Raw genomic sequence first — 13087 nt, 5'->3', positions numbered from 1 at the left:
ATGAGAGAAAGCCATTAATAAGAAGAGGCAACAATAATAATGAGAGTTTATTACAGATTGCATGCAAAGCTAAGTAGCAAAAGAGAAAAAGTAATCCGGCTCGGAATGGTTAGAGAAAACCTTGCGAAGAAGACGCACTGATGGAGCAGCAACACATTAAACGATGGAAAGGGAACTTACTTCTGATTCGGTTAAAACATCCGAAGCCAGCCGGTGTGCGTAAAACTTTAAACGGTGTAATGTTTTAAAGATTACTGATTTTTCAGCACAGGCTTGCTGATTGTAAAGCAAACGGTACACCCGGCCCAGGACATAATACGTAAGAACGCGGTTTTTGCAACTTGGAGTGCAACATTTTTGTATATTTGTTCGTAGTGCAGTCCTTAAATTAATATTGGATTGAGGCGAGGTTTGTCATTTGATATTGATGCTGCGTTGGTGAGATTACTTACTGAGACTGCCGTAGATGGTTTTGTTTTGCTTTAATTTTTAATAAGCCAAACCTAAGTAGGCACAATTCATGAGAAACAGAATGCAAGAAAAGCTGTCCAACTTAAAACCGTATGTTCACTTTTCGGCTTCCTGGTTTTTAGACATTCAGAAATATCAGACTGCCACTTGCCAGTCGATAGATGTTGTTGAAGATAGCGCCGCAAATGGACCAGATAGTCTACTACAATAATTATGTGTATCATACGATACTGTACTTACGGTATAAACCGTATGACTATAGTTCTGCCTATGTTAGCAGAAATCAGACATCGTCCATGTATACTATAATTTCTGCAAGCCACCATTTTCCAAACAACCCAGCTCGACATCGTGTCCCGAACGTTATCGTACAAATGAACGACCTGCCATCAACTTTTTGACCTTTAACGCACGGGCCTGCGAAGAAGAATACAGTCTTCTCGATAATACCCGCTTGAAGAGAATTTGCACACTAACAGTACAATTTGCTAATATTGAGCGTAAACACAGACAATAACATAATAGTCCAGTTTCTGTTTACTTAGTTGTATTGCACAAGTAGGCCGATTTCCCGGCCGCGCCACCAAATTCGACTGGAAAGTGGCTGCATGAAGTAGGTTGTTATATTGCACGAAGTTTTGCATGCGCTGGTAGCCACCACGAAAACACCTCGCCCGGACAGCAATGAGTTCATCCAAGCGTTTTTTTGAAACATTATAGGAGACATATACGACGTCAAATACGCGATCTTACCGCATATGTCCACACGCGGGCTTCCGTGCGACTGCGGGGTTATTTTAAACTATACAGCCTTGGATTTCGCCAAAAGCTGCGACAAACCGATCATCATTCCCAAGATTCGCTCGTCCGTAAGCATGGATTAACGTAAATGGTTAAGCGTGTTGTATGTTACGAAGCTACAGAAGACACGGGTGTATCGACGACAGCTTTGACAAGATGGAGCGAGCACAGCCTTTGGTTTGCGATAGAATGGAGTTATACCGGCAATAGACAGAATATTTATATATCACAGATAGCACCTGCGTTTATGAAGATTAAGAAGCGGGCAAAATATGGGAATGTGCAAATTGTGGTGTACCAACTGCACGCGTTTTGGTTTTTTCCCGAAAGTAAAGCGCAAAACAAAAGCACTCATCTCACTAATGACGGAATGCGCGAGTAACATTTTTTATTATAGTTCGCAGGTATGTTGCACCAAGTGGGGATACCATAGCAAGAATTGCTGAAAGATGGGGAAAAACAGGCATCCGATTGTCGGATATTAGATACTCGCAATAAAATCGTTTATCTTGACGCTATATAGCCTTTGGCAAATTTTGTACGTGTAATTGTGAAAGTTTGTGTAAACAGCGTTTAAATTAAAACATTATAAACAACGTAGTTACTGTCACTGTATCAGCAAATTAACTTCTTTTAGATCTCCTTTAACGCGGCTGCATATTTATTGCAGACAAAGCGCAGCACATACGAACTCTTAGTCCATATTACGAGGTATTAACATCTTTCTCCTGGCTGGTAAACATACTAGTAACACGGAGTTTGTATGTGATTATGCATTACATCAGACACCCGCACAGTATGGAGGCATACAAGTATATAGACTGAAGATTATTGACTGGCTGCATTGTGGGCTAAACAGAAACAGCAGGTTCGTGCGCATGTACAGTATGTACGAATCACAGTTTCGTAGGTGTGACCTGTACGGTTGTAGAGAACCAGGGGAAATGCGGTGCTAATTATCCTCGTATTTTCGACGTTCTATCATCCAGCTAGAGTTTTTCAGTCTGCCGACGCCGAGACTTTGGCAAACCGCTGCGCGCTGATGTCAGGTGTGCCACATCGCGGAATTGTACCCATGTGAAGGCCGGTATCTACCGCTGAAAACTTACTGTTTTAAGGACGTGACTATTTCTCATAATGTCGACTAATAAGGCCGCAATGAAAATGTTTATCTTCATCGTTATCACTATCGCGCCATGCATCATTGCCGCCAGAGTAATCAATCTGCCCGATGTCCTGCCGACACCGAGTAATACGACTGCAGCAGAACGTCCGGCCGACCCACTTGGGCAACTTCGCCATTCGACAGCGGAAGAACTGAGCTCAAAAAAAGAGTCTTCTGGTCACCGCCGAGAATCCAATCAAAAAGACGGGGAGGAGGATAAAAAAGATGTGAAACTGACCACCGCGAATAAAGTGACCATTATCGTGATGGTGGCATGTTTTGCCATTTTATTTGGTGTCGGGTGTAAGTTTTATTGATAGCTCAATCGCTAACTCATGCATGCTTAATGTACCTTATCTAGTTTTGAAATAATCTTTATTATTATTACAGTACTTGTATTTTTTCGTAGATTGTATCTACAAGAAGCGTCGACAGCGGCAAGAGAGCCGTTTTCATCCAGACGCTATACCTCTGGAAACCGTAAAACTAAGAAACTGGTAAATTAGAAACAACCGTAGGAAATTGGTAAATTTATGTTGTAACATGTTTGATCTGCGCAATGGGCGTCTGTTGCATGTAGTTTTATTGATAACTCAACCGCTAATTAATATTTAGCTGATTTTATCTAATAAAGAATCAATTTTTATTGTTATTATTATTACATAGTGAAATTTCTTCGTAGATTGCGCATTCATCGTTAACAAGCGTTCACAACGGGAAGAGCGCCGGATCCGTTCCATCCGGATACACGGAATATTTCATATTCTATTGTATACTATTATATTCACTTTGCGATTGTATTGTATATTCACTTCGCGACCAGAGTAATTCGTTTTGGTTTTGCCCTGCTTTATCCGAATGCAGAAAATTTAACGTTTTGTGAGTATATTTTTGTTAATGCTCCAACGCCTTTTTTTGCTCCAACCTTTTTTTGCTCCAACGGCGATCACGCGATTTAACGTACAGGTACTTTCACAGGTACTTTCAGGTACTTTCAGTCTTCAACCCTAATAAGAGCTGCGCTCCGGTCAACCAATGTACAGTTCGGTGCATTTTCCTAGTTTTAATATCAGTATAACAGTATTGATTTTACATGGAGCCGCCTGCGCCAGTGAGTGAAAGATCAAAACGAGCACCGCAGACGTAGTTACGGATCTCCAACGGCGATCACGACGAAAGTACGGCACTTACCCACTGCATACGCCATAGCCGATTATTACATGTCCGGAAGAGCTATGCGGGGCGGCACGAAAAAAACCGTGATACAAGAATGGTGTAATATTAGGATGAAATTTTTTCGAGGTGTGGGATCAGGTCGAATAACAGCTTAATGAATGAGTTTGACGAATAGGCAAGAGAAAATCGATGACAGCAGCTGCATATGTGACGAAGTTTTCGCTAGGACGAAGTGCATACCGCAGCATCGCTGTTAGTAGACTGGCCCGATACCAAGTGAGTTAAAGGAGATACAAAGTACTGTACGTACTGTTAGGGGCCATCCATAAATTACGTAACGCCAAAATTCACGGTTTTGAATACTCCCCTCCCCCTGTGTCACCAATGCTAACAAAACTGAGATCCGCTCCCCTAAGCGTTATGTAATAAAATCAAAACCCGTCCATAAGCTATACCATTGTGACGTCATAATTCCAACAAAACGTAACAAATTTTTTAAAGCCCCCCTCCCCTTCGTCATATATCGTAACGTTTCAAGGACTCCCCCCACCCCCTACTTGCGTTACGTAATTTATGGATGGTCCCTTATTTTGTCAGATGCACATTCGACGCTTAAAATAATACGAGTACAGCAGATACTGCAGTTATGCCGCTTTTAAGCAGTTGCTCATACACTCCATGCGAACCGCTGATAGTACGTGTTGTACCGAATGCCAGGTGGAACCAAAAATGGAATGTTATAATAATTATAATGATTATGGAATACTACAGTATATATTGCAGGTGCTATTCTGTGTTGATAAAACTACCAAGTTTCTAGAAATCTCATTTGAAAAATATCACCAACCTTATAGCAATTCTGCGCAACTGATTTGTTTAGCAATACAAGTATACACTGCCCCCAAGGGGGGCCAGCAGTGTCAGCCTGTTTTTACTGTTTAAATTTTGAATCATTTTAAGTAGTTTTACCTGCGCAAGCTCATTGTTACCTGAATTGGCCATTGCCGAATAAATTTTTATATAGTATACACTTGAACAGACAGCAACAGCAGAAAATTTAAACTTAAACATTGTGGTGGCCTCGGTTCCACCCACAACAAAAACATTGCCAGCAGCCCTCTAATTTACATGGTTGGACTCAACCATGGTCTGTGGAAGTGCAACTTCCGAAGTTGCGTAACAGAGGAATCACAATATCATGTTCGTTAAACCAGCAAAATAACCACAACAAAACCAAGACACTCTGCTGTTTGTAAAGCTTATTACTCGTAGATATGTACTGTGTGCTCACGTGTTCACTGCACTAGTGACTGATCCTAAAGCCAGGAAAGGGTCAGTTACTAAATAATTAGCTACCATAGCGCTGTATTATGTAAGTGTATTAGTGTGCTTTCGAATAATTTGACCAGTTCCCATGCGCTTTCCAACTGCGTTCACTTTGTTTATATAGTTGCTGACCCTTCATTCAGCCTTTTCGTATAAACTGATAGACATTTCGGTTAAAACAAAGCTACGTGGATTTCAGATAGACTGCAACTTTTTAAAATAAGCATTTCAATGGACGCAATAAAGGTGTTAGACGTATACAGTATAACCATATAACGCGTGCAACCATTATCTGTGTTCAGACAGCCTATTCCGGCTGGCCATCGGCCTTTTGATACTGACAATTGCACCTTGCACCTTGCACATTTCCCAACGAAAACCGCCAACCGATATCTCAACCGAATGAAAAAAAAGACAAGAATTTTTATACAAGACCTTTTGTCCGATCGACCATTGTACCCGGTAGTCGGCCGGTCCAACATCACGTAAATCTGGACTGTATATAAGATCAAATTACTGGCAAACGGCAAAATCTACAAAAGCGCAGCAACTTTCGTTAAAAGATAACGATAACGTAACACTTGTTTCAGTTAAGTAAACAACCGAAGGCAACTGCGTGATGATATGATTTTCTCGTGCTAAATAATTATGATTTAATGCTTAGAATGACAGCAACACAATTGGGATGTGATAAAGGCAGTGCACACGTGACACAACGACCATCGCATTCTGCCCATTTGTCACCTTATGCTGCACTTAGCCCATGGCCGGGTATTCCACAGGCAGGCATAAATTCATTGCTTCTTGTGGCGCTGAATACGACTGCGACATTACGATAAAGTTGGACGACAACATTACATATGCCGATAACTGTCCATGAGAATTACATACTTTCTTGCGCGCGTGACAGTTGTAACATTGATACAAAACAAAGCGAATCTTGGATCACGGCAGTATTGCTGACATCCTTTACATATTATTTAAATTTTTTGTAGGCTTTCGAAGTCCTGCAGGATACATGCACTGCAGCGTTGATCACTTGCTTGCAGCGGCAGATTACGCTTTAACGCTGCTGCGGCCTGCACACATAGGAGTATGTATAGTACGTAGTACGTACTGTACTGGCAATCGCAATGTTTTTCTTCCAGTCATAATAACTTTAATTGTACCCATTCCGCTTATAGAAAAGCAAATAAAATCACAACGAAGTACACTCAATCAGCACAAAACAGCCTCGCAATGATTACTTACAAATGCTTGGTGCCTACATTTATGGACATGGGCAACATGAACAACCATATTATTCCGGTTTCCCAATACGTCGAGTAATTGTCGACAGGCGGACAATGCATAATATTATTAGACCAGATGCGCACAGGCGCTTCGGGGACTTACTTACAACGTTTTTCACCCTTTACATACAGACATCGAACGCAAAACCGCGCCCGTTTACGCATCTTGCATGTATGTATGTACGGGCTAAACTCGACCGCATGCGCACAACAGTCAGGACATACAGACTGACATGTAATATGTATGCGTGCTGTGCTGACATTATGCTTCTAACGATAAACTGTAGCACTACGTTTCTAAAAGTTAAACAAAGACACATAACCTGTTTAAAAGTACCAAAACAAGGCGCGCTAAGGTACTGCTATGCAGTATTATTTTAAACTAAATAAAAAAAGAAAACAACAAGATATACTAACAATACTTCTGGGTAACCAGATCATAGCGGGAACCCGCCACACGGTCAAGCAAAACATACAATTTTCTGTCAAAATATAGGATGAAAAACCAAAAATGGAGTTGTCCAGGAGTATAAATCGTAGTCGGGTTTCCACATCCGATCAGGAACTCAAGCACAGAATGCAGTAAACTGCAACCAACACCCACAGCTGGGTAGCCAGCGCGCAGGGTTCCCTGCGATACGACGGCAGCAAATGCCAGCAATACATGACAAGTATACCACAAATCGTTAGAGACAGCCACAAGGATTCAAGGACCTTTTGGCAAGTCGGAATCAATTTGTAATACGCTAGTCAGCTGCGGTGGGATTCAAATTATTTTAAATTGAACGATAATCAGGTAGCAAGCGATCAGTATAAACAGGAGTGCATCTGGCCAAACACTATACTGCACCGTCTTATCTGGATTCCCAGAATACTGGCTTCCCTGCACTATAGATGCATATCAGCTTCATATTTCTGATTTCAACAGCAAACTAGAAGACAAGAACTTAAAAAACTTAAAAAAAGACGGAAAACCCTGTCGTTTTACTGTGTAACCGTCGCTGTCAGCCCAAAGTATGGAGAAACGATCACGTGGTTTTGAATTTTGCTATTGGCGGTGGGCAGCCTCGATCTAACTCAGAATGCTGACCCACCAATAAAAATCGCGGAAACGCGAAGTTTGTAAGTACCTGGGCGTCGCTTAGACCCGTTACAAGGTACGCCCATGTTCGTAACGGTTTTCGTCGACGCCCACCGACAGACATCGAGCAAAAAGCGACTTACATCGAAGCCCAGCCAATTGGGACTTGGTACGCCTATTTCTCGTTTCGATGTACGTCGCAGATGCTCGATGTAAGTCCGCGTTTTGACTCTGCGCATCCTCTGGATTATTCTAATTCAGTCTTCCACTAATCGCCGTGTGAATTCGGTGTTATCCGAAGACAACCAGTAAAGTACTTTTCGGCCAACTACCTTTCATCTGGTACAGTAAACTACATTCGACAACACCATTCATTCGGTAGACAACCAATCCACGTTAACGCCTATGTTCGAGAAACGCCGACAAATGGTTTGGGGCAAATGGCCAGCCTCAGCTCGGCCGCGGAGTCTCGTGGTATCGTCAGAACATCCACGACCACCGGGAAGGAGTGTATGCGTATGCGTATGCGCGTGTATGCCATCGCAGACACCTGATGCGTGGCCAGGTGTCCTCTCTAATTCGTGGCCAGGGAGGTTGGCGACACCTGATACGTGGCCAGGTGACTCCCACCCAGGGAGTTGGGACCACCACCTGATTCGTGACCAGGGTAGGAGACTGCCTTCCGGTGCGGTTCTGCGCGTACCATAGCGAGAGAGCTGCGCGAGTGAGGTCAGACCTTTAATCATAATTTTGTACAGCGCTGCGGACAGAGTTTGCTAAGTAACGAAAAAAAATACATGGAATACATTAGAAGCAAGCATCAGGGTGGGATGGCGGGTAAAATGAATAACACGGCAAATACACACTCAACAATCACTGAACAACTTCTAAATTCCAGTCCGCCTGCAAAAGACAAAATGCCAGACACAGATAGTGCCACACAACCAGCGAATGCAGTCAACCTAACTAGGCCATCTTCAACTGAGCGAAAGGAAACAGGCAGGCAGCTTTCCGGTGAATTGGCCAATGGCCAGGCTGGCTAGCTCAGGTAATGGAGCAGCTCCAACGCTACATGCTTCACATTCCACGCAATCAAAGAAAGGCGATAGGTGATCCGAACAAAGCTATTGTTCGTAGCCACAGAATGAGATCAGCCATGCCGGCGTTTCTCTCACGTCGTTAAAACAAGTTAGCGACAAAACGCCAACTTCAATTACCTTTCACTCGGTGGACTACCATACTTCTAAACGATTTCGACAATAGTCCATTACATGACGATGCCTTCCCGACTGTTGCCGGGTAAACTGTTGGGGCCAAAGTCCGCTGAAATAACGCAAAACAACCATTACCGTGGTAGCAGATGAACTGCCATGACGATAACTATGAACGCGACGTGAAGTTATCTATGGGAGCGAGCTGGCATCTATGTGAGTGTGGCTCAGAGTGCTGTGCCGAAATGAAAAGCAAGTCGGGACTTGCTTTTCATTTCGGCACCCGACTTGCTTTTCATTTCGGCATAACGTTTTCAAAGTTGTGTGTGTGGCCTATTTCATACGGCAAATCACAGTTGCTGCGCTAATCTCAATGGACTCTCATCCCAACAGTCAAACCGTCAACAGTCGGGAAGGCATCTTGATGTAATAGACTAATGTTATGTCTCTATCTCTATATTCAGACAAGCTTACCGCTCAAAACGTATTTTTCCTGGGTTTTTATGGATAAATCAACGCGTGGTCAGTTTAAGTCAAGCTTAGTCTTGAAAAATTCCTAAAATTCCATAGGTGTGCCTTCTGAATTTTTATTTTGTTTTGAAGGCCTTGGCCAGAAGAAATTTTGACAGGTTCTTACATATAGAAATGGAGTACTTAATATAATGACGTTCTTTAGATGCTGGTACAGTGGTAGTGTGGTACGGCAGTACATTCTTACGAGTTACGAGTAAAACAAACTGTTGCCACGGAGGCAGCAATTAGTGCAATAATGTAGAGAAAAATCGGAATCGCACGGACCATTTAATGAAAAAAGTTAAAAAATAGCCAGTGGTCACAGGTTCAAGAAAAAATCGTGGGGAGGTCAAATATTAGTTTCCGTCCAAGAGGGTTTTGCATACCAGGCATACCTTGTATTCATACAAGCTTACCGTTCAAAACATATTTTTCCTGGGTTTTTATGGATAAACTAACGCGTGGTTAGTTTAAGTCAAGCTTAGTCTTGAAAAATTCCTAATTTTCCATAGGGAACCTAATAAAAAAAAACGTTCGAGAGACTTGAGGCTGCGCGCTTCCCGATCCGAATGTATGATTTCAAAGGATCGCCTTACGAGCACAAAGGGATGCAGATTTCAAGCACCCAGCGGATCGCTTGGCGAATACGCAAAATTGATTGATTTAAAATGGCTGTAACTTTCTTCAGCCACGATGCGCGACAACTTTTTTGGTATCAAAATCTTCCCAAATGTTTTTTCATCTGTTCACGCATTGGTTCGCAAAATTTATCTAGAACCAGATCGTGTCCTGTTTTAACAGGAACCGGTTCTGGATGAAATCCCTGTTACAACAGGATCTGGTTCATGAGATCTGCCAATAATACCAAACAAGTTATCGCGCATGATGGCTGAATAAAGTTATAGCAATTTTGAATAAATCATTTTTGTGTATTCGCCAAGCGATCAGCCGGGTGCTCGAAATCTGTATCCGTTTGTATTCGGGTTTGTTCGGGTTTTACGCGTTTGCGGCAACGGTTGCCCTTTGTGGAAAAGACCCAGTGGCAAATTCTTATGCAGGGAGAGTCTGCGAAAATGGGTCGAAAATTCGTTCAAAAACGGCGTGCCAAACCCTGCGAAGAAAAAACCGACACACGGGCGCCGGGAGTTGCTTGCACGCAGGAACTCGATTTTATAACTGTTGATGATGGTTTACATGAAAAGGAAAAATTTTTGAACAAAAGGTCGTGCACGCAAATAAAGGCATGGTGCTGAGTGGTAGTGTACGGAGTCAAAGGTGGTGCTCGATAAGATAGTGTACCGAGTCAAAGGTAGTCCACAGAGTGAAAGGTTCGTACGAGTGTCATAGTGTCAAAGTAAAAGATAGGGAAAGGATATACGGGTTGGTTACTTTTTTTAAAAATGTAAGCAGGAGTTCCAAAGTACTATATGTGCAGAGGTGATGACCCCGCTGCGTGGGGTCATATCGCTGGAAACTTTAATTAAAATTGTTTAGAGATATTTAAAAAAATGAATTTGATTTAAAATTTAAATAAAATTAAAATAATTTTTTGTTGCTAAGCACTTCCAATTCGTAACGCCAAAATTAGAAAATGTGCTCATACTGCTATTAGTGACCTGTCTAAAACCTCCCAGAATATTCTAGGATCTTGCACAATTCCAAAACAATTTTTGAATCTCAAACCAGTGCAACTTTTTCAGAACCAGTTCTTGCAAATCTACATGTAGATATAGATATAATTACAGATATAGATAGAAATAAGGTTTAGAGTTTCATCAGGGTAGCTGGTAACCTATAAACCTGCTGTAATAGAACATAACGGAATATTTTGCTTAACAATTTAAACGAACCATTATTAAAAATAAATTTAATGATGAAATTGTTTATACATGGTACTTTAGAACGAATGCCTTTGCTGTATGACGGGAGTAAACTCGGAGTTGAGTTATTTACCCAGTCTGTTTTCTAGGATGACTTATTTCGTTATGCTTTTTGAATTGATGGCTTTGAAAATGCTATCGAGTACACTTTGCTTCTGCTTAATATTTCAGTATTTCCACGCATGTTCAGTGCAGCCACGACGAAATCGAAAGACAAGTATGTACAGATAGCTCCGTATCTCCCGATAGAAAAACTGTTTGCAAAATTCCGCATTTTCGTTATTAGATTAATGATAAACAACACAGCTTATATCAGTTATATGGTCAGGTTAATGTTGAGCAGAATAACGAGCCTGATATGATTAGTTTAATTTTTTTGAAAATTTCATGCTAAGATTTTGAAGCGTACTCAAGCAGATATACCCATCTTAATTAAGTCTTAAGCTAACAGCCATGCTAATTCTGCTTAGTCATCGACCTGCTGAACCAAGCAATTGCCAGTGGAAGCAACGGCATTTACCACCTACGACATTTGTCGCAAGACGGTAACTTTTCGAGCAACCAGGGGTCAACTGGGAACATTATCCGGGCAACAACAGGGAGCACGGTTGTGTTTCGTTGTAGCGGAAGCAACGTTAACCTTTCCCCGAATCCACAACCGGCGTCCTCACAAATATTGTTCAACGGGCAATCACACAATTTTACCAGCAAACGCCGTCGAAAGCGTGAGAACCGGGATGATGGCTTTGTTTGCTGTAATTGCACGTCCCAATGTGACACTAAGAAATTACTACGGGAAATGATAATACGACCAGATCGTGTAACGGATTCGTTCCTGGTAGAACTGGGGAACTTTTCCCATATACACAGCGGAACATACGATTGTGTCAGGTTTAACGACAACCAGTGGGTATTGACCCAGACGTATTTAGTTAGTCCTCAGCTAACGGCCTTAGAAGTGTTTCAGCCGCCAATGCAAAATGTGACAGCCAAAGTTGGTGATGATATTCGTCTGCGGTGTTTTGTCAAATTCTGGACATTACGCGGTTCTTTGGAAAAGCGGTTTATGTGGAGAAACGAAGATTATCTGATAATCGCGCCGGGAATCAGAGCATTCGGGGCAAGAATGGAATCCCGGCAAGGGTCGAGATTAGGTGTACTGACCGAGCATGACCTAGATCTCAAGTGTCGATGCCTGTCAACTTTAACGATATTTGACGTAAGAGAAAGTGATACTGGCAGCTATCAGTGTTGGTTTAAGATAGATGACCTTTTCCACGAGTGGGTGATGCAAGAAGTTTATCTTAGTGTAATTTCTTGAGGTTATTACTGCACCCGCAGCGAATATTCTTGCACTGGTGTGAAAATAAGAAAATATACCGAGGAACGGAATCAAGAATGAAAATAGAACATAATAAGGGCAATTTTTGAATTAATGCTTGAGATGTAAGTAAATATAGCGGTACAGGTACTGTTATCTTAAGTTATACGTGTACATAAAAATGAAACAGGATTACACACATTTTTCAAACCTTTAAACAAAAGAGCAAGATTTAGCTCTTCATCGTCGATGGACAGGAAGGAGATTACAGGAATTTATTACAGACTGAATGCAAACTAAGTTAGTGATGGAAAGAGTCATCGGACTCGGAAAGATCTAAGAAGCCTTGCGAAGAAGGTGCATGGATTGAACAACACTTTATAGTTTATACTGTACGTGCTACCATGCAGCAATTGCAGAAGCGACGGAAACAAAACTGATGTCTGATTCGCTTTCAGCATTCACAAACAGAAGCCAGTTGGCCTGCGTAAACCTGCAGGTAATGCGCTGCGCAACTCTTCAAGGATTACTAAGTATTGTTTATTGGGCAATAGCCGCCATAACAACAAAAAGTGCAAGCGCGGGCACACTACTTTACAGTTAAAATTTAAACATTAAAAAAACAACCAAAATCTCTATCCGCCAGCGGGTTAAAAGGCAACGTACTTAACACAGCAGTGGCCAAACTAAAACGTTGCTTCATAAAAGCAGTAGAACGCGCTTCTCCAGTTAATTCACGAGTTTTACGGCCCATAAAATGTACAAATTCACTTAAAGCTGGGCCGAATACACCGAACGTTTCAACAACTAAGGGATAGAAAAGGTGTCTACTTTCCAGTGGAGAGTACTT

The 13087-nt window shown here is 41.9% G+C and overlaps 1 protein-coding gene and 1 long non-coding RNA gene across 2 annotated transcripts; both read left to right on the top strand.

Annotated features, from left to right (window-relative positions):
- Positions 1-2642: 2642 nt before the first annotated feature.
- On the top strand, positions 2643-3161 carry LOC129586438 (uncharacterized). The gene is made up of 3 exons (XR_008690126.1): positions 2643-2740; positions 2847-2934; positions 3120-3161. It is a non-coding gene; the product is annotated as an uncharacterized LOC129586438 (long non-coding RNA).
- Positions 3162-10945: 7784 nt separating this feature from the next.
- LOC129586463 (uncharacterized) lies at positions 10946-12237 on the top strand. Its single transcript, XM_055479725.1, has 2 exons — positions 10946-11133; positions 11387-12237. Exons 1-2 carry the CDS (start codon positions 10956-10958, stop codon positions 12235-12237), a joined length of 1029 nt encoding a protein of 342 aa, XP_055335700.1. The 5' UTR covers positions 10946-10955.
- The last annotated feature ends 850 nt before the right edge of the window (positions 12238-13087 follow it).

The sequence above is a fragment of the Paramacrobiotus metropolitanus genome, unplaced genomic scaffold (assembly GCF_019649055.1).
Source record: "Paramacrobiotus metropolitanus isolate TYO unplaced genomic scaffold, Prichtersi_v1.0 Parri_scaffold0000021, whole genome shotgun sequence".
Classification (NCBI taxonomy): Eukaryota; Metazoa; Tardigrada; class Eutardigrada; order Parachela; family Macrobiotidae; genus Paramacrobiotus; species Paramacrobiotus metropolitanus.
This window is presented reverse-complemented; position numbering and strand designations above follow the sequence as displayed.